Source organism: Ovis canadensis, chromosome 12 (assembly GCF_042477335.2).
Source record: "Ovis canadensis isolate MfBH-ARS-UI-01 breed Bighorn chromosome 12, ARS-UI_OviCan_v2, whole genome shotgun sequence".
NCBI lineage: Eukaryota > Metazoa > Chordata > Mammalia > Artiodactyla > Bovidae > Ovis > Ovis canadensis.
This window is the reverse complement of record NC_091256.1, coordinates 44,001,990-44,028,521: the sequence shown is the minus strand read 5'-3', so window position 1 is coordinate 44,028,521 and position 26,532 is coordinate 44,001,990. Positions and strand designations below refer to the sequence as shown.

Below are 26,532 nucleotides of genomic sequence, written 5' to 3'. Positions count from 1 at the left end.
TATACTATGCATATATATGGAATTTAGAAAGAAGGTAACAATGACCCTGTATGCAAGACAGCAAAAGAGACACAGACGTAAAGAACAGTCTTTTGGACTCTGTGGGAGAAGGCGAGAATAGGATGATTTGAGAGTGCAGCGTTGAAACGTGTATATTATCATATGTGAAGCAGATCGCCAGTCCAGGTTCGATGCATGAGACAGGGTGCTCAGGGCTGGTGCACTGGGATGACCCTGGGGGATGGGATGGGGAGGGAGGTGGAAGGGGGGTTCTGGATGAGGAAACACATGTGCACCTGTGGCTGATTCATGTCGATGTTTGGCAAAAACCACTACAATACTGTAAAGTAATTAGCCTCCAATTAAAATCAATTAATTTTTTTAAAAATCACTGAATTTTCAAAGGCTTCATTTTTTTCTCATCTCAAAAGGAAAAATCTGGACTAGATATTTTCAGAAATGCATTCAAAACCCATTATTAGTGCCTAAGATATTAGTGCCTAAGATATGTGAGATATAAAGATCTTATAATACTAGGCTGTTTCCCCTAAAATAACTCACAGTTTACTGGATAAGACATACACATGAACAAGACAACCAAGAAACATGATTAACAACAAAAGATAACAGCTTTGTGAAGAATAGAAAGGAAGAATTTAGCAAGGAATGAGGCTGGGGACTTAAATCTGAATTGTCTTAAAGGACAAAAAAAAAAAAAAAAAATTATTCCAGCAAATAGAAGACAGAGGGAACAGCATAAAGGCTCAGAGTAGAAATGCTATAATAGTTTATACAGGAAATTACAAACAGTTCAGTACTGCCAAAGTGTAAATGGACAGCAGAAGAGAGACAAGGAGAGAGCTGAAAGCAGAGGCCAGGATGAGATCTTTGCGTGATATATTAAGGAATCTGGACTTTATCCAGCAGGATAAAATGAAGATCTAGGGCCAGGCTTTCACAGGTTAGCAGCATAGTTAGGATTTAATTTTAGAAAGATCATTTTGACATTCATGGGAAGGAAGAACATGAGTGGTAGAAACTACAGGCAGAGATCTATAGGTAAAAATGTACAGCAGAGATGATGAGGGCCTATTCTAGAGATGAGAGAAAAGGAAATACTTTCAAGGAATAAGAAGCAAGACCAGAAACATTAGAAATAAATTGGGAGTAAGATGAAGACACGAGGGGGAAAAAGGCATGAAATACACCCAGGTTTCTGCTCAAGACAGAACTGAGGCAGTGAATACGGGGGGGAAAGTTAATCAAATTATCTTTGGTTCAGCTTAAGATTTGTTGCCTCCAAAAACATCTAGGTAGAGATGTCTACAGTCAGTTGAATATAGTAAAGATAGCAATCTAATGCTCAGAAAAGAGGCTTGCCCTGAAGATACGTAAGTGTGAGAGCAAGCTGTATACTAGGAGTAACTGAAACCCTAATGTGAATGTGGCCATCCAGGAAGAGAGTACCAAGTGAGAATGAACCCAGTCCGATAACCAAATGCATGCAATAAGTCAACCAAGAAAACCAGGAAAGAAAAGCATCTTAGAAAACAATGAGAGATCATCCCAAGATCAAAACTATAAAATGTTCCCCAAATGTAAAGCCAGGGAAAGAACTAAAAAAAAAAAATGTCTCCTAGTCTGAGCAATTAAGGGGTCACTGGAGAACTTACTAAAAGTGGTTTTATCACGCAAATAAAAAAGTTAGACTGTGGTGGACTGAAAAGTAGAAACAACTAGTATAAAGACATCTTTGGGGAAATTTTAAACTAGAAGAAAAGGAATCTGAAACTTAATGAAGAATGGAAAGATCAATATCAAGTCCCATCTAGTTCTCTTACTTTATTATTTTCATACAAATAAAAAGCCTATTTTAGTAAAGTTCCATTAAAACTCACAAAGATTAATCTTGAAGTACCATATTTTAATTATCTAGAAAGATAGGGGGCACAAGGTAGCCATGAGTGGAACACGTATGTACATATCACATCTCCCAACAAACCTGAGCGTGCGGCACCCGGTTCTCCTGGCACCTTTCTGTCGTATGTCGAAGACAGCTAGAACCAGTGGGAGACTACTCGGTATCTCTCTCTGCTCTTACTGTTCCTTAACACCTCACGAAAGCATTCCTCGTTACCCTCTGCCTGAAGTATTCTTGTCCTCTATTTTATACTAATTTCACTACCATTCACTCTTCAATGGCCTGCTCAAACTTCCCTCACAGAATCACAGAAAGCTAGAGACAAAGGGGACCTTACAAATTCATTCAGGGGTCCTCACCATGCTGATGAAGGGACTAAAGACCAGAGAGTGTGAGAACGACCTGCCCAAGGTCATACTCATGGTTTTGGGTAGAGCTTAAATTTGAACTACTTCTTCAACTAGGGCCCTTTTCACTACACATTACTATCTCAGGTAATTATTGCAAGGAGGCTTCCCTGATAGCTCAGTTGGTAAAGAATCCGCCTGCAACGCAGGAGACCCCGGTTAGATTCCTGGGTCGGGAAGATCCGCTGGAGAAGGGATAGGCTACCCACTCTAGTATTCTTGGTCTTCCCTTGTGGCTCAGCTGCTAAAGAATCTGCCTGCAGTGCAGGAGACCTGGGTTCGATCCCTGGATTGGGAAGATCCCCTGGAGAAGGGAAAAGCTACCCACTCCAGTATTCTGGCCTGGAGAATTCCATGAACTTTACAGTCCATGGGGTTGCAAAGAGTCAGACACGACTTTGACAAAAACAAATTATTGCAAACTTATGACTGCAATAAGTCAGGCGTTAAAACCAATCAGTTTAAAACAGTTGTTTGTTTTAAGATCTATGTTATTCATATGTTTCCCAAAATTAAGGAGCTGGTCTATAACTTCACTTATTAATTTAACTATCCACAACTACTTGATTATTCAAGATTACAGATGCCAACTAATATTGATTTCATGGATAAGCTGACTGTCAGTCACTAAATAGGCTCTCTCCTCAAGAGTGTAGCATTTATTTCAGCCTCTGCCAGTGGAAGTGTCGGAGCAGATGTTGGCAGACTGTGACATACAGTATGTCTTTAAAACTTGTTGGGGTGTGAAATTTCATAAGGTCAAAAAATGCTGCATTTTGATCAGCATATACAGGAGTTCTGTACTTTATAAATTATTTCAGACAAACCAATAATAGCATTTGCTAGTAAAATAGACAAACTAAGAAACCACATTGGCTTTAGGTCAGATATGATAATGTACACTGCTAGTGTTTTAAAAGCCAATTTCTACCACTTTAAAGTAAATGCTTGCCCAAAATGTCTTTAGAAAGAAAATGTATTCGTAAGTCAATACAAAATATAAGGTATTATTTCAATTGACAACAGGATTTTTAAAATAATTTTCTACTGAGAGAAAGCCGTGTCTAATGAGCCATTTGGTAGAGACAAAAGTATTTTCTTAATACACAAATATAACAGTATCCTCACTTTAAAAAAAATGACACTCCCTATGGAAAAATCCACTTACATAAACAAGAGATTTTTTTTTTTTTTTTAGTTAAAATGATTTCACAAACTTTTTGGTTTATTGTCCTATCGTATTGTTTAAAAAAAACTGAAAGTATCCCCCCCCAAAAGACTGTGGCGCTATATAATGATAAAATCACACGTATAGCATTTGAGGATTTTTATCATTTTCAATTTTCTGATGCTGCTATATTTTTTAACTGATTTTTGCTTCAATTTTCCCTCATATCTTTCCAAATCGTGACTAACAGATAACTGCATACAATCAATGGAGAAGGCAATGGCACCCCACTCCAGTACTCTTGCCTGGAAAATCCCATGGACAGAGGAGCCTGGTAGGCTGCAGTCCATGGGGTCGCGAAGAGTCGGACACAACGGAGCGACTGCACTTTCATTTTTCACTTTTATGCACTGGAGAAGGAAATGGCAACCCACTCCAGTGTTCTTGCCTGGAGAATCCCAGGAACAGGTGAGCCTGGTGGGCTGCCGTCTATGGGGTCGCACAGAGTCCGACACGACTGAAGCGACTTAGCAGTAGCAGCAGCATACAATCAAAATAAAAATTAAGAATGGTGTGTCTAGTTAAAGATTTTATCACAAACTCTATCTCTTATGCAAGGTTATTTTAACTTAATATTATGCTTTAAAATGTTTTACTCCTGAATTAACACAGAAAACCCCTTTCATTGATTAATCAGCAGTTAAAACAATCTGAAAGCCTTGTTATAACAATTATAATCACCATTATCATCATCATCATCTTTCAGTTTATTTTTGGCTATTTTCAAGAAAATATATAATTCCTAAATAAGTTTAAATTACAAACTTATTTAGAAATTTGTAAGGAAGAAATAGTGTTAGATATTTGTAAGGAAGAAAAATTTACCACAAACAAAATCTTCTCAGAAAATAATGTTTAAGGTAAATCACTTGTTTCTTATCATACAATCAATCAAAACGGTTAAGATTATGACAGGAAACTTCGATTAGAGGTGCACTAAGGACTGCAATATCTTACAACCAGTTCAATCCAGCAGCCAAGTTCAAAGGTCTCTGTTTTCATTTTAAAGAAAAACTTGAGGTATGTACCTGGGGAACAGTTTTTATCACAAAGTTCTAACTATGAAAAAATTATACTATTTTGGATTATATAAGACCACACATTATAATAATCCATGGAATCTTTCAGTTCCAATGCTAAGGAACTGAAATTCTATATAAACTGAAAATTTATCTGCAATTAAGAACAAACCTAAACTTTTTCATAGGCTTTTCACATATCTCAAAGTATCTGACACATACAGCCATACAAATAAATAAATACAAGGTGAATCAACAATTGTAATTAACTTACTTGCTACTGAAAAGTTGTTGAGGGGATAAGGTAAATCCACATCTTGGGGTTTCTCTTTATATCCTATGAATGAGCCATCTGTCTTCAAAAGGAAATATCTTGGCCTCCAGTTTTTTATATATTCTCCTACATGAGGAAAGCATGCATGTTAATGCTGGGGGAAAAATGAACAGCAGCTTTTATGTGAAAAAATAAATTATGGTACAATATACGTCCTACAACACTGGCCTCCAAAAATTTAGATAGGCAATTTTCTTTTAACTTAGCTTACAAAAGGAAATACATAAGCCTGCAATTAAGATTCAATAAAAACCCAAACATGTTTTGTTTCTAATGATTTCACACTTTGATAATTCATTTGCACCATTATTTCTTCAGAGAATCATTCAACTGAGTACACATTTTGTTCAGTTTTTCATATCAGATGGTTGTTAGAGCATATTTTCAGTCATCTTAAAAAGCCTTGGTAAATAAATCATACACACAGTATCAAGGAATTTCGATGAAAAACACTTATCATAAGAGAGACACGAAATAGATGTTTCTCTTCCATGTACCACAACTAATCGTGTCATTTTTTAAAAAGAAAGGGAAAACGTCTATTTTCATTGTTAAACCTTGAGCATAACTTGTTTAAACAACATTCTATTATTAAAAGGAAAATAACTGCACAAATGCTGTAAACAAGTCAAGGAAATGAAAGAACATGGGTTAATAGAGCTTAAAAACCACACACACATTCATACACATAAATGTAAGAACTAAGAACATGTGGTTAGTCCCAAGCACACAATAGTCAATAAATGTATATTCTATCAGATTTTGATACAAGCTATCAACTAGCTACCAAAATATAAATTTTTAGCATCAAGATCACCATTTGCTTACTTTACACTTCTTTTTAATTTTAAGCAACAGACGCGCTCCATGATACATTAAGAGCTGGAAGGCTCCCTGGTCTCAATTTTCACTTCTCTACTAAATATTTCTATCTGGCTTTTCAATCTCAAGTGGTTAATCACAGTACTACAAAACTCTGAAAGCAGTTCAGCTTTCCCTTCAAATCAGTTTCTCCTGACATCAGCTATCTAAGCTCAAACCTAACATTTGACTGTTCCCTCTCATCAGTAGCTAAGTCAGTACTGACTTCACAAGTCTCTCTTATTTAGACAACCTAAGATGCCCTAACACTTTACATCTGCCCTTCTGCTAATGCACTGTGACTTTCTCCCATTCTACTCACCCCTCTTCCATCATAATGCATCTATCATCTCCAGATAATTCTAATGTCCTTATGTACTGCTTTGATGATATCACGTTTATGCTCAAAAATATTTTCCTTACTGTTTAGTATCAGTCTATTTGTATAAAATATGAGTTTTCCCATAATCTCACCCCTGACATGTATTTCAGATGTGGAATCATTCCTCTGGGTCGGCAATTCTCCAAATTCTCACCTCAGACCTCTTTACACCCTTAAATATTTTTCATACTTAAATATAGCCAATGAATTTTTCTGTATGTAGATTACAACTATAATATTTACTGTAAGAAACTGAAAAGGAGAAAATTTAGATTTTTATTACCTCCTTTAACAGTAAAAAAATAAACTCATTGCATGCAACATTAATATTTTTATGACAATAGTTTTATTTTCTAAAACAAAAAAAATAAGGTGAAGAGCTGAATTGCTTTACATCTTTGCAAATCTTTTTAATGTTTGCCTTTAAAGAAGACAGAGTTTCATTATCTGTTCCTACATCTAAACTGTTAAAGTAATATATTTTTGATTGAAATATTTTTTAAAAATCTAGCCCAAACAGACAGGTAGTTGGAAAAGGGATGAGTATTCAGATAGTTATGGATGTCTTTCTTTGATACTACACCAGCATTTGACAAGCAGTCATTTTCTAAAAGGTTGCCTGCAATGTGGAATTTGAAACCACTATCAATGAACTTTCTGTACTTTGCTATATGAAATCCCTGGGTCTGTATTTCACACTGAATGAATCTTTTACACACTGCATGATTTTCTAACAGCACACACTGTTCATTTAGGAAACACTGGTCCACCAAGTTATATTGATCTTGCAAATACTGACACAATTCACTACACAATCACATTCAGTACCACTACAAATCCTATCAGGAAAGTAAGCAGTGGGAAGCTCTGCAGCTCATGACAGCAGATATGTTCTCCAAAATTGTACTCTTTGCTTTAAAATTCAGTTTTAACCAATGGAAATAAATACTGTCACTTCATTTTTCTTAAAGTGATACACTCCAAGGGCCCAATCGAGTGCCTGTCACTTGATGATGCTCAGAAATAACTTACTAAATGAATAAGTGTATATACAAACATCTTCCCCCCCAAGTGTATAAGCATACGAGAAAAAATTAAGGAAAAGAAAAGGGAAACCTGATACCACTCATAACTTTAACTTACTCAAAAATATGGCCCTAATGTGAATAAATACAGGCCAGATTTATAAAACCAGAATGATAAACCCACAGTTCTCATTAAAAAAAGCAAACAGATCCTTTCTTAATTGTACTTATTGTTTTATTTTTCTATTCATATTTAAGTATTCCTATATAAAAATTAAAATCATGAGATGTTTTCTAATCAGTGATGTTATATTTATATTTCAAATGTTATTTTAAAACAATAGCTTGTATTGGTACAAAATGCTATAACTTTGATAAGCTAAATAGTAACAGTTTAATAACTATACCAAAGATAAAATGAAATAAATCCATTTTGTAAATTTTAAAGAAGAAAAAAATCAGGAAAACATCATTTTTTCTTACACAACATTTCTCCTTATCTTTTAAGAGTACTAAATACATTCTTTTAAAAATGTGTAATTAAAAGAAATGTCAAGTTTTCAATTCTAAGAATAATTTCCTATCAACCACTAAGAATTTCCATGTGTAGATGAAAGACACAAAATATCACCACAAAAATTTTTGTCACCTTGTTAAATGAATCTTAAGAAATTAAAAATATTTATGTGGCTTATAGCAGGGCTTTTTAAGGAGAAAAGGAAAGATAGAAGCATCTGAATGCAGAGTTCCAAAGAATAGCAAGAAGAGATAAGAAAGCCTTCTTCAGCAATCAATGCAAAGAAATAGAGGAAACAACAGATTGGGAAAGACTAGAGATCTCTTCAAGAAAATTAGAGATACCAAGGGAATATTTCATGCAAAGATGGGCTCGATAAAGGACAGAAATGGTATGGACCTAACAGAAGCAGAAGATATTAAGAAGAGGTGGCAAGAATACACAGAAGAACTGTACAAAAAAGAGTTTTAGGACCCAGATAATCACAATGGTGTGATCACCCACCTAGAGCCAGACATCCTGGAATGTGAAGTCAAGTGGGCCTTAGACAGCCTCACTATGAACAAAGCTAGTGGAGGTGATGGAATTCCAGTTGAGCTATGTCAAATCCTGAAACATGATGCTGTGAAAGTGCTGCACTCAATATGCCAGCAAATTTGGAAAACGCAGCAGTGGCCACAGGACTGGAAAAGGTCAGTTTTCATTCCAATCCCAAAGAAAGGCAATGCCAAAGAATGCTCAAACTACCACACAATTGCACTCATCTCACATGCTAGTAAAGTAATGCTCAAAATTCTCCAAGCCAGGCTTCAGCAGTACATGAACCGTGAAGTTCCTGATGTTCAAGCTGGTTTTAGAAAAGGCAGAGGAACCACAGATCAAATTGCTCACATCCGCTGGATCATGGAAAAAGCAAGAGAGTTCCAGAAAAACATCTATTTCTGCTTTACTGACTATGCCAAAGCCTTTTACTGTGAGGATCACAATAAACTGTGGAAAATTCTGAGAGAGATGAGAATACCAGACCACCTGACCTGCCTCTTGGGAAATGTGTATGCAGGTCAGGAAGCAACAGTTAGAACTGGACATGGAACACCAGACTGGTTCCAAATAGGAAAAGGAGTACGTCAAGGCTGTATATTGTCACCCTGCTTATTTAACTTATATGCAGAGTACATCATGAGAAACTCTGGACTGGAAGAAACACAAGCTGGAATCAAGATCGCCAGGAGAAATATCAATAACCTCAGATATGCAGATGACACCACCCTTATGGCAGAAAGTGAAGAGGAACTAAAAAGCCTCTTGATGAAAGTGAAAGAGGAGAGTGAAAAAGTTGGCTTAAAGCTCAACATTCAGAAAACGAAGATCATGGCATCTGGTCCCATCACTTCACGGCAAAGAGATGGGGAAAGAGTGGAAACAGTGTCAGACTTTATTTTTGGGGCTCCAAAATCACTGCAGATGGTGACTGCAGCCATGAAATTAAAAGATGCTTACTCCTTGGAAGAAAAGTTATGACCAACCGAGATAGCATATTGAAAAGCAGAGACATTACTTTGCCGACTAAGGTCCGTCTAGTCAAGGCTATGGTTTTTCCAGTAGTCATGTACGGATGTGAGAATTGGACTGTGAAGAAGGCTGAGCACCAAAGAACTGATGCTTTTGAACTGTGGTGTTGAAGACTCTTGAGAGTCCCTTGGACTGCAAGGAGATCCAACCAGTCCATTCTGAAGGAGATCAACCCTGGGATTTCTTTGGAAGGAATGATGCTAAAGCTGAAACTCCAGTACTTTGGCCACCTCATGTGAAGAGTTGACTCATTGGAAAAGACTCTGATGCTGGGAAGGATTGGGGGCAGGAGAAGAAGGGGACGACAGAGGATGAGATGGCTGGATAGCATCACGGACTCAGATGCGAGTCTGAGTGAACTCCAGAAGTTGGTGAGGGACAGGGAGGCCTGGCGTGCTGCAATTCATGGGGTCGCAAAGAGTCGGACACGACTGAGCAACTGAACTGAACTTGATTAACAAAAATTTCTTAACAATAAGTCTATTATGCATCCCTGACACTTATTACTCGAAGAGTGTGATAGTCATTTACCCAGAAGAAAAACTGAAGTCAAAATTTCCCTTCTTCATTAGATAAACATTAAGTATTTCTGACAAAACTTTATTACTAATTTTAAATTGATTCCGTTAACCAACAACTGTACTGTCACGCTAAGCTAACAGTGTTTCCCAAACTTTCAATTAAGACTCCTGAATGTAGTTTTCATTTTATCATTTTCTATCTATAATATGAATCGACTTTCTGAGAAATTACCCTAGGTGCTAGGAACACAGTAGCAGACCAGAAATAATGGCCTCTAACTCATAAAGCTTATGTTCCAGTATTATATCAGATTTCTGGTGCCCACTAAAATCTGGAGAAGGGTTATAAGTATTTCCTGAAAGTGAATCCTTTATTATAGGCTCCTATAAACATTCTTAACTAAAGCTCATGTAATAGCATGATGTGTTGGTCTAATTAAATATTCATTTTTGAGAAATGGGCCTTACAGAGGACACAAACTCATAAGGTATCAATAAAACAAAAAAGTAAGCTTATTGCTATGTACTAAACCCAGTACAAAAGAAGGATAATATTCCTAGCTTAAAAGAATTGTTAAAAGTTACAGTTACTTTTCCCAATAGTTTGGAAAGACACTGTGCACACTGACAGCGAAGCAGAATTCTTCCTGCAGCCTTGGGACTCCCAAGAAAACCAGCTGCTCATGGAACACCTTCTTAACTGACTCAGCTTAGGCAGTTCAAATAAGGCACAACTAAGTCTGCTCTAAAAATATGGCCAAAAAGTCCTGGCTTTCATAGCGGCTAAGTTCCTAGAACGAAGTTACCCTCTCTGCCACCATTCTTTTTTAGACAGACTAAGATAAAAGGCTTCTCTGGTGGCTCAGTGGTAAAGCATCCACCTGCCAATGCAGGAGACGGGGGCTCCATCCTTGAGTCAGGAAGATCCCCTGGAGAAAGAAATGGCTGCCCATTTCAGTATTCTTGCCTGGGAAATTGCATGGACAGAGGAACCTGGTGGGGTACAATCCATGCGATCACAAAAGAGTTGGACACATCTTGGTGACTAAACAACAACAAAAGTTAATCACATATTATCTTTTAAGCATAGCATTTACACCTAAGTTTGTACCTCCTGCATTAGAATGAAGTAGCATCATACTTTTTAAATTCATAGCCCATAGATTTCAACTAATTTAAAAGACAGCCTGGTTATAATGGGGAGAAAGTCTTATTAAATAAAGCAGCAGCATTTATGGAGTACCAAGTTTTCTGAAGAGACTGTTCAACAGATAGATACCCATCAATATAGATTCAAAATGTGTATGCACTGTCATGATTAACCTTTTAGCAAGCACCACAGTCACACCTAGACAAGATGTCTATCATAACTTTCTATCTGCCTTAATGGGTGTTTCCAATTCATTCATACTCATTGGCTGGAGGCTTTGTATATTTTGAAGTATGCTGTTACCAATACCAAAACATATTTTCTAACGAAGTTTCTGATATTTTGACTTCTGTAGTAGACTGAATGGTGACCCCAAAATATATGTATACACCCTAATCCCCGGAAAAACAGCTATCTGTTTCATTAACTACACCAAAGCCTTTGACTGTATTGATCATGACACACAGTGCAAAGCTCTTATCTGGGAATACCAGACCATCTTACCTGTCTCCTGAGAAACCTGTATGTGGGTCAAGAAGCAACAGTTAGAACCCTGTATGAACAACTGATTGGTTCAAGACTGAGAAAGGAGTACAACAGGGCTGACTACTGTCACTGTGTTTGCTTAATTTATACTCTGGATACATCATGAGAAACACCGGGCTGGATGAGTTAAAAGCCAGAATCACGATAGGCGAGAGAAACATCAACAACTTCAGATATGTTGATGATACCACTCCAATGGCAGAAAGCAAAGAGGAACCAAAGAGCCTCTTGAGGGTGAAGGAGAGTGAAAGAGCCGGCTTAAAACTCAATATTTTAAAAAAAGGTGGAAGTAGTGACAGATTTCCTCTTGTTGGGCTCCAAAATCACTGCAGACGGTGAGTAGCCATAAAATCAGAAGATGACTGCTTCTTGGAAGGGAAGTGATGACAAACCTAGACCATGTGTCTAAAAGCAGAGACATTACTCTGCTGACAAAGAGTCAAGGCTATGGTCTTCCCAATGGTCACATATATGGTTTTGAGAGCTGGCGAGTAAAGAAGGCAGAATGCCAAAGACTGATGCCTTCAAACTGTGGTGCTGGAGAAGACTCCTGAAAGTCCCTTGGAGAGCAAGGAGATCAAACCAGTCAATCTTAAGGGAGATGAACCCTGAATATTCACTGGAAGGACTGATGCTGAGGCTGAAGTTCCAGCTCTACTATTTTGGTCATTTGATGAGAACAGACAACTCAACGGAAAAGCCCCTGATGCTGGGAAAGATCAAGGGCAGAAGGAGAAGAAGGCATCAGAGGGTGAGATGGCTGGATGGCATCACTGATGCAATGAACATGAACTTGGGCAAACTCCAGAGATGGTGAGGGACAGAGAGGCCTGGCGTGCTGCAGTCCATGGCATCGCAGAGTCAGACACAACTGTGACTGATCAACAACAACAATCCCTGGAAACTGGGAATATTACTTTCTTTGGCAAAAGAGGTTATGAAGGTAAGGATGTGAGAAGAGGGGCTTTTCAAAAGAGAAACTCATCCTGGACAATCTGTGCATGCGTGGTCAATCACGTCCAACTTTTCCGCCAGCCAGGCTCCTCTGTCCATGGAATTCCCTAGGCAAGAATACTGGAGTGCATTTCCATTTCCTCCTCAAGGAGATCTTCCTGGCCAAGGGATCAAACCTGCATCTCCCATATCTCCTGCATTGGCAGGCAGATTCTTTACCACTGAACCACCTGGGAAGGTCCATCCTAGACTATCCAGGTGAGCCCTAAATCCAATTACAATTATCTCTCACAGTGAAGCAGAAGAAGGTTTGACACACAGAGAAGCGGAAGAGGCAGTGTGAAAAAAAGAGACAGAGATTGGAAAGATGCACCACAAGTAAAGGACTAACTGAAGACACAGAAGCTAGAAGAGGCAAGAAATGGACTCTCCTCTAAAGCCTTTGCAGGAAGGTTTACACCTAGATTCTAACTTATAACCACTGCTTACACCTGCCGATATAGTAATTCTAACTTCTGGCCTCCAGAACAGTCAGAAAATAAATGTCTGTTGTTTAAAGCCACCCAACTTTCTGTAATTTGTTACAGCACACCTAAAAAACAAATGAAGCTTCTCAACACTACAACCAAAGGCTTGTTTACAGAAACAAACAAAAAAACGAAAACTGAAACAACAACAAAAACCCTACTGATTAAGTTATTGGCATAAGTGTTACAGAGACTCAAAGTTAGTAATACTTTACACATACAGAGGGGAAAATCCACACCACTCTGATAAAAACAGAATCCTACTTATGAAATGCAGGGTTGGAAGATGCTGTTTACTGGAGTTTAGTTTTACTTAGCTATGATTTTAGATTCTGGACTTTTGCCAACGTTCTTATCTTACTTAATAATTTACTTCTTGTAATCGCTTAAAAAAAATTGAAATTCTGGTTTCTGTAATAGATATAGGTGATAGAGGTTTTAAAAATACCAATGGTCACTAGTGCTTGTTATAACAGAAGCTTCAAAAGCTAGTCATTTGCTACTAATAACAAAGAGGCTCAAGGCATTCTCACATGAATATCAGGAAGGAGGCATTACTGTTTTGACTCATCATAAAGCTTAGTTTCCTAACCTGAAAAATGAGAATCAGTGCCTACCTAAAGGGTTTGGAAGGACATAAGAAGGACTTATAACATTCCCTGATATATGGCAAGTGTTAGATTATTATTGTTATTATTAAATGAAGCCACAATCATTTATTGTAGTATCATTTACAATTCAGCTACAACGTCACATTAAATAGTCTACTAATCAATATAGCGCTTATCCAGGAGTATTTACATAACCGAGGCAGCAGGCAGCAATCGGCAATAAATTTACTTCATCAACAGAAAAAAGTCTCCTTAGTTTCAGGTATATAAAACAAATCCTAGCAAGAAATAAAAAAGTTTATCCAGTGTCAAAACACAACACTGATTTAATACTTTCACTTCTTTTTTAAGATAGGGATAGGATATCACAGAAGTAACTACTCTTCCAAAGAAAAAAGCCAAAGTCTTAGGTCTCTCTGAATTATTTTTATTAAATGACAAACATAGGGCAGAGTACCATGAAAATACAAATAGTTTAAGAATTTCAAAGAAGTGCTTTAAGCCAAAAAATGATAGCTTTCAATAAAAATAAATGTACATAACTTTAAGAAACTATTAGTCTTAGATAAAAGTCTTCATGAGTCAGTTTTTACCTAAGACCAAAAGAAGTTTAATGTTTATTTCAGAATAAAATTTATTTAATTTTATGGTTCACAATATTATAAATATTCTGCTGCTTGTTGACAGATGCCAACCAAATTTACACATATGAACTACCTAAAAGAAAACACAGCAGAATTTTTTCCACTAGTGGATTTTCATAAATAAATATTAGCACTATAAACAAACAAATACTTAATATATAATTCATAATAGTGTGCTATATTATAAATATAACTAAATATAGTTACTGAAGAAACGCATGATGATAAACATAATACAATGTTTGCAGTTCTTAAAATTGCCTGTTACGTTTTTACATAGCAGATCCAAGTATCACATTCCAATTAGTTCTAAGAAAAAGCCCTATTTCTATCCCTGAGGGAGTAGAAGAAATATTTCCCTCACTGAAATTATCACCATCCCATTTCATAGATGTCTTGAAAATAATCTTAAAGAATTTTTAATATTACCTACACTGCAATGAGCTAGCATAACAATTTTTCAACAAGGGATAATCTGAAATGTTAATAAATGAAAACGCTCTTGCACTTATATATGTTGACTTATTTCCTTCTCCTGCAAACCTAAATTTTTAGGTTATCTTTCCCCTTTTCATTAAGTCCTTTCCAAGGATGTTCTTTCTTTTTGCCCTTGAGCAAATTAAAACTTAAGATTCTATGGTGTCTCTATGCACTCTCTTCAAAACACAGCCATTAACCAGCTCTGGATGTTATCAGACTCTGGAAATTAGGTGATATCTGCAAAATGTGCCTCTGTCTGCATCTGTCTGTGCTCAGTCGCATCAGACTCTTTGTGAACCCATGGCCTGTAGCCCGTCAGGCTCCTCTGTCCATGAGATTATCCTGGCAAAAATAATGGAGTGGGTTTGCCACTTCCTCCTCCAGGGGAATCTTCCCGACCCAGGGATCAAACCCCTGTCTCCTATGGCTCCTGCTTGGCAGGCAGATTCTTTACCACTGGGCCATTTGGGAAGAAACTGACAACTCCTGCCCAGCTCAGTTGTTCTGAGTTTAAAGCTACTGGCCAATGAGCATCCCAAATCAAAGAATAAGGTTCTTTAAACATTTTTATTTAACACTGGGGGAAATGGGCTTCTAATAGATCAACTCATTTAGAAATACTTAGTGTCAAAATACTTACTAAAAACAAAAGCACTGAGAATGCAGCAATGAATGATACAGGCACAGTGCCTGCCTGCATGTGGCTTTTAGTAGGCAGCTGTGGGAAGAGCTAGAGAAAAGCAGATGATTGAGCAATTAAAATTCAAAATGAAAACTTCTTCCATTTCTATAATTATTTTTAAGACTCCAGCAGGTCATAGTGAGGGATGGTAATACCTGCTATGTCTTGGTTATTTCCAAATAGAAACCTAAGTGCCCATTCAAAAAAGTGCTCAGTATTTGCTGTTTGAAGCATTACTATGGGGAAGAGACTGGGAGCAGCATATGGTCCCTGAACATTTCGCAAAAGAACTGTGCTAATCCAGGTTTGCAGCTGTGTTAATTCAAAATGAGGCCCCTTCCTCTTTGAAGCCTCATGACAATACAAGCAGAGAAGCACAGTTATATAGTTATTGATACAACCTCCATCCAGCATAACCTATAACAACACCTTAGTCTTGCACATTTCAAGGCTTGTCTTTTTCTCTCATTATTTTCTGTATAGTATTGATCGATGCAGTATCTTTTTCTCTCATAATTTTCTGTATGGTATTGACTAATGAGGTCGTATTGCAAAGCATTCATATCTTTATGATCATCTCACCCAGGCTGCCTGACTATCTCACGAGGTCACATGAGAGATTTGTCTGCTCTGGTACCGGTCAACATCACCACTGTAACTGGCCAGATGGAGGATGTTTACAATTTTGGTGATTCTGCATCCTGCTTCCAAGATGCCTTAAATGCTTTCCAGATGTACCCACATTCCTGTTTTACCACATATGCTCCTTCATGATTATTTTCAAAGTATATTATAGTCAAGAAATTTTTCTTCCACTGCATAATGCATGAACTTGTCATTTTTATATTAAGCGTAGTTTTCATATCTACTTCCTAAAGAAGGCTGGGGTCCATGTTTTGCTTTGAAGCTGAAGCAATCATGAGGAAAGTCCCTAAGCACTGAATGCCGCAAGATGTTGGAATGCAAGCTTCTCTCAGATCTCAGAATGCCAAGTCTGCCACTACTTCGTCTACTTTATAATTTTCTTTTGTTATCCAGAAAATTGCACAATTACCATCTACCTTTAACAGTCTGGTACTTGTTTCATAGTATTCTATAAATTAGTTAATCAAATCCTGGCTCCCTTTGTTTTTAGGAAACATTACACTGTAAGCCAAAAATGTGATGCTTATTATTCTTATAAATGTAAGAATATCTTAATAGAGTTATAGTATAAAGATTTAATGTGAGATAAAAGCAAGGAAAATGGGGAGGAGAGAGAAAACAAACCACATATACGAACTAGCCAACAGAAAAACAGCATCTTGGCAATTTAATGAAGAATAAACCGTGAGATTAGTTTACATAGCAGTAGATATGTTGTAGAGAATTACTCAATCTGTACTCAGCTTCCTGCTGGGTTAAATGTGAGCTAAATTATTATTTTGCTTACATTTACGCCCGTGTAGATTGCAAAAGCAAAAAAAAGCTTTCTTTTTAATCTGCTTTCTGCATTATAGGAAAAAGACTCCAACTCCACACACTACATTAAACATACAGTCATTCCTGCAGTATTTTAACAGAGTAATGAGGGCCAACAGAATTTTTAACTATTTCAAAGAAAGGAACCAATTTAAAAAAGGCTTCATTGGAAATTTTTACAATTTTCTTACTGTATGTATTTTCTATTTCACCACATCATATTTTCTCTGTATTAAAATCAATGTAATATCTTGCACTGCAGTGAATAACTGTAATGAATTTCAAACATGGAAGGACTGAGCCTATTTGCAAACCTACTTACATGTACCACTGGCACCTACCACGGAGAAGGCTGGCGTTTTCCACTAACTGAATGGATGAATAAACCTACCACTATGCAGAACAGGGACTACATTCATGTCACAAGAGCTCGTTCAAATGGAAATCCCACTATAACACAACCCTGCATAGCTCAATCCATTTTTCTGTGGTAATACACCTGATGGATAGAACAGACAACAATAACAGTGTCTCACTGTGGCAGGGATAGGGAGCTGGCAGAGAAGGTGGTCATGCTTGCTCATCAGGAGGAGGGCTGTATCATCTGAAAAAACCCTCATGTGATTCAACTTTCCCACCCCTGTATTAAAATCACTGCCTTATAGAACAAAACTCAACAAAATGGAATCAGGTTTTATCTTAGACTCTCGGCAATGGAGAGACTGCTACAGGAACTTTCCAATAGCATAGCATGTAACCTAAAACCTACACACATGTGAGCTCAGTCACTCAGTTGGATCTGACTCTTTGCAACCCCATGGACTGTAGCCTGGCAGGCTCCTCTGCCCATGGAATTTTCCAGGCAAGCAAACTGGAGTGGGTTGTCCTTTCCTTCTCCAGGGAATCTTCCTGACCCAAGAATTGAACCTGCATCTCTTACGTCTCTGGCACTGGCAGGCAGATTCTTTACCACTGAGCCACCTTAAGAGCCTACTTCCAATAGCATGGGACCCAAAAACTGCACTGCATCAAATCACAAACTATTATTCTGAGGGTGAATCCATGGGCTTTTTAAAGTTCTCTCTTCTCTCCTTTGCTTTCCCTAGGCGATATACTTACTAAGACTCATATCACAGTTCTAAGTGGTGAGTGTAAGGTAGGCAAGGACACTTGAATATCCTGGGCCAAGCACTGTGCTCAGGTTGAATATCCTGAGCCAACCACTGTGCTCAGGTATTAGGCACAAGAGACCTGTTCCTATAGGCAAGCACAGACTGTTGTGACGGCATCCTAACCTGACACAGATAGCCATGCTGAGGCTCTGTGACACTAGTAACAAGTACAGGACAAAGTTGAGATTTGAATAAATATCTAATGCAATCAACAAAATTCTACTCTGCCCTGCTACTCAAGCTTTCAAAACTGAGGCCAACACTCTACAGAGTACACACAGGAGTTCAAATGCCAACTCTGTCACTCTAGTTGTGTGCCTTTGGGCATGCTGTTTAATCTCTCTGTGTCTCAGCTTCCTCTTTAGGAAAGTGGGGACAACAGTAGTGAAGAAGAAATAAATTGCTATTTGTAATGCACACAGAACATCTGGCTCATTGTAGGGCTTTCCTGGGGGCCTCCTCAGTGGCTCAGTAGTAAAGAATCCACCTACAATCAGGAGACACGTGAGTCGCTGGTTCGATCCCTGGGTTGGGAAGATCCCCTGGAGGAGGGCATGGCAACGCACTCCAGTATTCTTGCCTGGAGAATCCCACAGACAGAGGAGCCTGGTGGGCTATGGTCCATGGGGTCACAAAGAATCAGACATGACTGAAGCGACAGAGCACGCACGCACGCACAGGGCATCCCTGATGGCTCAGTGGTAAGGAATCTGCCGGCCAATGCAGGAGACCCAGGTTTGATCCCCGGGTTGGGAAGAGCCCCTGGAGAAGGGAGTGGCACCCATTTCAGTATTCTTGCCTGGAGAATCCCATGGACAAAGGAGCCGGACAGGCTATGGTCCATGGGGTCACAAAGAGTTGGACACAACTGAAGCAACTTAGCAAGCAGGCATGTGTGTGTATCACAATATCTACAATGGAATAATGCTCAGTCGCTCAACCTTTCTGACCCAGGGATCAAATCTGCATCTCTTATGTCTCCTGCATTGGCAGGTGGATTCGTTACCACTGTGCCACCAAGGAAGCCCACAGTGGAACGATTTGTTGTTGTTGTTCAGTTGCCAAGTTGTATCTGACTCTTTGCAACCCCATGGACTGCAAAATGCCAGGCCTCCCTATCCCTAACTCTCCCAGAATTTACCCAAGTTCATGTCCATTGAGTCACGATGCTATCCACCTATCTCATCCTCTGCCACCCTCTTCTCCTTTTGCCTTCAATCTAATACTCAGCCATAAATAAAAAATGAAATCCTGCTATTATCAACAACATGGATAGACCTTGAAGGTATGACGTTGAAGTGCAATAAGTGCAATAAGAAAGGCAAATACCATACGATTTCATTCATATGTGGAATGTAAAAAACAAACTATAAAGAGAAACAAACAAACAAAATAAAACAAAAATAAACTTATACATAAACAGAACAGATTGGCCATTACCGGAGGGGAAGTGGGGGCTTGGGGAGTGGACAAAATGGTATAGTGTATTCAGATACTGAATTATAATGCTATACAACTGGAAATGATTTTAAAAAGCCAAATGTAGGGTTTTTTCCCTGTATGGGCCACCAACATCCCCTCCCTCAAAAAACAAAACAGATAAAAAACAAACAAATTTCAATGCAATTTGTTAATTTCATTTACATACTATCACTGTTCCACAACTGAGAAAAGCAGGTGCTGTTTTTTAGTGGATAAAGTTTCAATTTTTGTTTTTCACCTTGCTTATATCTTATTTTCATCCCCTATTGTTATTGATAATAATGAATTACATGTCATTTATTCTTTACCAACTGAAATCTCCCGTTAAAACCCAATAATTCTGTTATAGAAATAGTCTTTCTTAATTTAGTATCAAGTTAATTCTAGGGGGAAAAAAATCAAGCAGTTCATTGGATTTACTACTAAACATCTCAATGTTTCTTTCAAATTATCACCTAAGAAAGTTAAGACATACAAAAAAAAAGCAAAAGGCAAAAGCATGCAACTCAGTATTTTGACATCAGGCCTTTCCCACTTCACCTTTTTATTGCATGAGTTAATTATCACTTAACCTTAAACATTCTGAATTCAGAGACATGTTAAAACATACATCAGTGTTAGGCTTTTATAAATGGAATAATAGTATATTTCAACTTTTGGTATATTTATATTTACATATAACAATTGCATTTCTAGTAAAGTGTATTATTTTTGATTTACTATATTTTAAAGTTGTGATTATGCTTCAATTTATAAAACTGAGGGGAATATAATGCTTCCATTTCAATGAATGCTACTATACAGTCAAAAGTGTGGTTCACATAATTTTGAATACCAGAATATTCACTATTAAAGAAACAAAAAGTAAAACACACCCACATACCCAGGAAAATCATCTTAACTTTCTTTTCTAGGTAATTTTCTAATCCCCATTGTAAACCAATCTAATTCGGCAGTATGTGGCCAGTCGTCTGTCACAATCTTCTGAGAAAAGAACTGAACATGCTTAGAAGCTGCCATCAAAGTGAAGTACACAGATACAGCTAGCACATTTAACGAACAGAACAAATCCAAGAGACACAACCATAAATCAAACACTATTCCATGATTCAAAGAAGTCCATTGCTCCTCCCCGAGCAAGTTTAAAGATCAGATAAACAGCCGTAAAGCTGTTTCTCAATGTTAAAAATGAATTTACTTACCTTGGCCCTCTGAGGGCAGTATTACCTAACACATAGGCAGAAAATTCAAAAACAATCTTTACCTACCATTCAAAAATAAATAAATTTTAATGAAACAACCTGTGTATCTGCTCACTGTACGTAAGGGTTTCTTTTATTGTCATTATGCATACTTCTATAAGCACAATAACATTTCCAAACGTTTCCAGTAAGTTTGAGAGGAATGGTTTTCTTAAAACTAAGGCATCATGAAGGAAAATAACTTGAAGACTCAATATCATGGAAGTTATTCAAAATATAGTAAAATGAAAAATTACATAAATGATTGTGCACTGTTTATTAAATCTATATTATAATGATCTCTGTAGAATAATTTGTTTCTTAAACACTGCAGGACATGAGAACATATAAATCTTTCAGTGAAGCACTTCAAATCAATTAACATTCAGCCCCAAACTATATAGGGGTTCCATTTTCTTCCTATAAGCAGTTAATAGCCAATAGGTTCAACTGTTATGAACCATTCATTTATTAATAAAATACAATTCAAATGACAAACTGGCACTAAAAGGTCAAAGCACCCACTTAATTTTCATACTGATTTTTAAGGTTAAAAAAAATTTTTTTAACTAAATTCCATGTCTTATTTTACTAAAACAGAAAGTACAAACAGCTATCTTCAAAGAGTGAATTGAAAACAATGCAAATGAAGAGTTGGGAAAGAAGGTCATTTTATAAAATTTTTTTCTATAATAAATATATATATATACTTAAGTTTAAATATCTCCTCAGAAAGATGCCAGGAAACAACAGCTGCTGTTCTATGTGCTTTCACTTAAAAGTATAAAATTATGAACTTTGATGCTGTGTTCCAGTCTAAAAGCAAATAAGTGACTTGTCTAGCCAAAAAGCACATGAACTTCACGGTTTATGCCTTTGCCTTTGTATCTTAATCATCTTCTGTTCTAAAAAGTGCTACCAAGTTTACCAACATCTTTAATCAGATTTTCTTAAAACTAAACACATTAAAAATTTTAAGCCAAAACATTTAGCAAGATGCCTTAAAGAATGTCAGACTAAAATATTCTTCTGTTTTCAACAGACTGGCCAATGTTTTTAAAAATTACTATTCATGCAGGATTTTTCTGAGGCACAATTCAAATACATCTATATACCATTAAAGTTCCTAACGTTTTCTTAAAGTTATCCTGAAGACCACCAAGTACAGTTTGACTCATATGTGAAATAAATTCATCCTAATCTGTGATACATTTCATAGACTAGGAGATATTTCCACTTCTTTAGCATTATAAGTTGTTCTTGGTAAACATCATTTTTTAAAAAAAATTAGAGTATAATACTTAATTACCTGTATCTGAATTCCAAGTCTTATTTTACTAAAGCAGAAAGTACAAACAGCTATCTTAAAAGAGTGAATAGAGGCGTCATTCTTTAACGCATCTTGCTAATTCACACCCAGGTGCTATTTAATATTAAAATAGCATAGTACGAAGCTAGTATTGCTCAAACTGCAGTTCATTTAAAAACTATAACCAATTTATTCTTCAAAACTAAAGTAGAAGAGCTTACTGACCATGTGCTTAGTCACTCAGTTGTGTCCAACTCTCTGTGACGCCATGAACAGTAGCCCACCAGGCTCCTCTGTCCATAGGATTCTCCAGGCAAGGAATGAGTTGCCATTTCCTTCTCCATTAGTGACTATACCCAGTCCTATTAACCACTCTTAGAAACAGGATCAGGCAGCTGTCCCAACATCCCTTGCCTTTCATCCAAAATTACTTAGTAATATTTAGTGAAGAGAGAAAACATGACAGAAACAATTAAAAAAAAAAAAAACACCTTAAAGAACCATCAACATCTGAGTGATAACCATCCTATACTGAATTTATTGATTCCTGAAGGTCAATGAAAGCCATTTCCTCTTTACTCCTCTTAAAAAAAACACTTCTGCTTATCCCAGAACTTTCATCACTATATTCACTATATGAGCCTATTCAGTTTCTTTGTCTGCAAAATAGAATTAGAACAATCAAATAATGCTTTATAATGCCCTGAGGAGATAAAATATTCTTTTTAATGTTGTTTGTTCACTACAGTTATTACATTTATTAACTGTAAAGTGTTCAAACACCTTTATCTTAAAAATAATTATAACCCCATTATAGCTTAAGTACTGACTATAGCAGAGAAAAGGCTTCCCAAGTGGCACTAGTGGTAAAGAGCCCGCCTGCCAATGCAGGAGACGTAAGAGATGCAGGTTTGATCCCAGGTTGGGAAGATCCCCTGGAGAAGGAAATGGCAACCCAGCCCAGTACTCTTACCTGGAGAATCCCATGGGCAAAGGAGCCTGGCAGACTACAGTCTATGGGGTGGCAAAGAGTCAGCTACGACTGAGACAACTGAACATGCACCCATAGCAGAGAAAAATATGGTTCCAAAATAATGTGATTAATCTTGAATTAAGGGAATGCATACAATTTTCTGCAACCCTGTGCTAAATTTTTGAAGAAGGAAAATAATTTTATAGGATACAACATAAAATCATCATTACTAAATGACCACTGACCTCACACCCCCAAAATAGGTACAACATTCAACAACTTTATTGATATTCTCTTGAAATAACTGATTTCCCTTCAGATTTATGAAGCAATCATATAAATCACCAAATAAATGTTAGGTTATAAAAAAACAACCTTATATATCTTAGATGGTTCCCTAGAACTTTGAGCTCATTTTGCAGCAAGTAGGCATTATAAAAGCACTTCAATTACAAGTTTCAGGTCTTTAGACTTACACATCAACAAAAATAAAATATGAGTAACAGCTACTATTGCACATGTTCCAGACATTCCAAAGATACTACTATCTCATTTAGTTCTTACAAGATCCTTAAATATCAGTGGTCGTTTCCTTCTTTCAACACATAAAGAAATTCAGACATGTTAAAGGAACTTTCATAAAGTCACTCATTTAAGTTAACTGATGTTTACATCTGGTGTGAGTAACTTCAAAGACACTCTGCCTTGAATATTTCAAACACCTTGGTAAGTATATTTGCCTGCCTAAAGATTTTACAAACGGTTCTGGGGTAACACGATATGAAGAATAAAGCACGGAACTGCAAGTCCGCTTTTATACAAGCTTGCTTTTGCTCAGCCTCTCACTAACATCCCGGCCACTGTCAAACCACACTCTCAGTTTAACACCTCTACCTGGAAAATGATTTGCTGCTTCCTCCCAAGCTTAGCACGGATATCAAGACTGACTATATAAAACTATAAACATATGTACATAATTCTACATACAAAAATATGGACATATGTGTGGCTTTCCAAATCAAAGAAAAAACTAAATATACAAGACAAAGGAGAGGTCCTCTAGCCTTTTCAGCAAATACGGATTAGTCACTTGGGGAAAAACTGACATTCAAGATAAAAAGTTTTTCTAAATAGACCTGACCTCTATTTCTTTCTGAAGAGTAGAAAATAACAGATAATCTCCCTTTAGTCCTTTCAGAAAGACATTACTGTGGACATAAAGCTCTGTCAGTCTGTTTGCCTTTCAACCACATTTAAGGCTTTTTTCTTAATAATTAGGCAATAAAACCCTAAATGTTTTAGGAAAGCATGAGTTTACCAAAAGCCAAAATAAAAACCCTCTAATTCCCCACACTTTTTTTTTTTTTTTTTTTTTGGTGATAGAAATAGAGAAAAAACGAAATAGAGAAGTCAGAGCTTCTCTTTCCATTTTCTAATAAACTCATATATGATTGGTCTTAAAGTTTTGCAAAACTTTGAGGTGTTCTACAACATAAACACCTTTCGGAAATTTTACCTAGCATCACTATTCCTTTTCAATTATTTAAAGTCAAAGTAATGAAAAAAAGTTAACTAAACATACTTAGTGCACCCTAAAGTGTTACCATAGTATTGAAAAAGATTTCAGACATATCAAATCTCTAATATCTAATGACAAGAATGAATCAGAAGGAAACAGACAACCAATGCATTACTCCATAAAGAAAATGCGTTAACTGTCATTTCCAGAATCAAAGACAACCAAGAGAAAGGGTAACCAAGAAGACCAGACTGTTATACAACTTTGTTTCACAACTTGTATCCTAAGTATGATGGAATCACTTACTTAGTAAAGTGAATTTGGTAGTATCTCACCCCTAGTGGTAGGCTATAAAATCAATTCAGTGAATAGTGTCAAACTTAATATATGTGCGCATTAAGAGCAAGGTGATTCACCTGACTTATTTCCTAATCAAAATCTCCTGTTATCAGTTAGCAGCTCACACCTAATCCTAACCAAACAGATTAGCTATCATCTGTATGGAGAAATAAGGAGGGTTTTATTGCCATTTTAAGAGAAGCTGTTTTCTAAAACTAGACGTGAATAACAGAAGGAAGAGGAAGTACTAAGCCCCTAAACTAATTAACGAACTAAGGGGAAGGGGCATGCAGGAAAACAATGATAATTAGTATGTAGCCTTGGTTAACCAAATCCACACATACATTCATTCTGTATATGCACAAACATCAGCAGCATCATAAACCGTCTCAAGTTCTAGCCATTATTCAGTTCGACATCTGCACATGTTTATGCGTCTCTCCAAACAACCTCTTGAACACCCTGCTGGAGCTGTCATTTTTTTCTTCTCCCTATCTGGCAGATGGCAAGTCAACAATCGGCATCAACAGCAGCCGAATATCCCCCCCTCCATTCCACCCCCCTAAACAGACACAATAATAACTTCTTTGTGCTTCCCTACAATGCAGCTGCTTAAACCATTTCGCTACAAGGCTGCTTTGCCTTAAAAAAAAAAAAAAAAAAAATCCCTTCTGTCAAGTCTAAAAAGCAGCATAATGTTAAGCAAGCTAAAGCCACAGCACAGCTGCAAACGGGCAGACACATTGACAGCTCCTCCCTTAACAAAGCCCTGTGAATTGAAGGGGGTTCATCTGAGGCTCACACAGTAATTAGTATAAAAAAGTCCGACAGCCTCTATTATGCTAAAGGAAAAAAAAACTGGACAGAACTGGGCTGCTGTTTTGCGTCAAGAGTTCTGCTGCAGAGTAGATAAATCATGTTGGGTTTTTTCCTCTCTTTTTAAAGACAGTAATAAGGAGGATGAGAGAAGCTAATTTGAAAACTTGGACACAGTAATTGTACCATATGGTGAGCATTTATCCTTTCTGAAATGCACGCTAACAGTCACTTACATGCACACTGCTTTGTTTTACAGTTGTTATTCTCTCCACCATATTCATAAAATGGATTTGAATATCTGATACTCAAGAGAAGTTGTGTGTAATTAGCAACAGAACTGCCTGGGCTTAATTTATTGGCCTTGCACTCCAATCTAGAAAATGCAAAACAAAATTAAACAATGTGTCCACTTTGTAAAATGTTTTTTAACTGAAAAAAAAAAAAAGAATGAATACAGGTTCACAGGAGTGTTGCTGTTAAGGTACAGTATATTTTTGAAAATTCCAAAAGAATAAGCTATGGCTGTTAGAAAGATTTGAACAGACACATTTCAATACAGCAAATCACTAAATGACCTTCCATTAAGATCATGTCATTCAAGTCTGTATTTCATTGATGCAGATATAACTCTTCTCCATATGTATCAGTAAATCTAGACAACAGAATTTCCTTGTATGTGTCCTAAAATTTTCTTCCAGAAAATCTGTCAATTAAATAGCTTAAGTACTGTGTGCCAAGGACTATGAAAGGCACAAGAAGGATATATCCACAAGTTTTCAAAATTAAAGTTTTCTAAATTAAAATTTGAACATAAATTTTTGTTTGTCCACTTTGAA

The 26,532-nt window shown here is 36.9% G+C and overlaps 1 protein-coding gene across 6 annotated transcripts in view; it reads right to left on the bottom strand.

Moving 5' to 3' along the window:
- AKT3 (AKT serine/threonine kinase 3) overlaps nt 1–26,532 on the bottom strand; it is a 281,419-nt gene that overhangs the window by 141,469 nt on the left and 113,418 nt on the right. For all 6 annotated transcript variants that reach the window (XR_011247672.1, XR_011247671.1, XR_011247673.1 and 3 more), the window contains exon 3: nt 4,850–4,975. Coding sequence is in view for 1 of the 6 variants with exons in the window: in XM_069545551.1 (XP_069401652.1) it covers nt 4,850–4,975 (126 nt within the window). In the remaining 5 variants the exon portion in view is untranslated. The remainder of the gene's footprint in view (nt 1–4,849; nt 4,976–26,532) is intronic.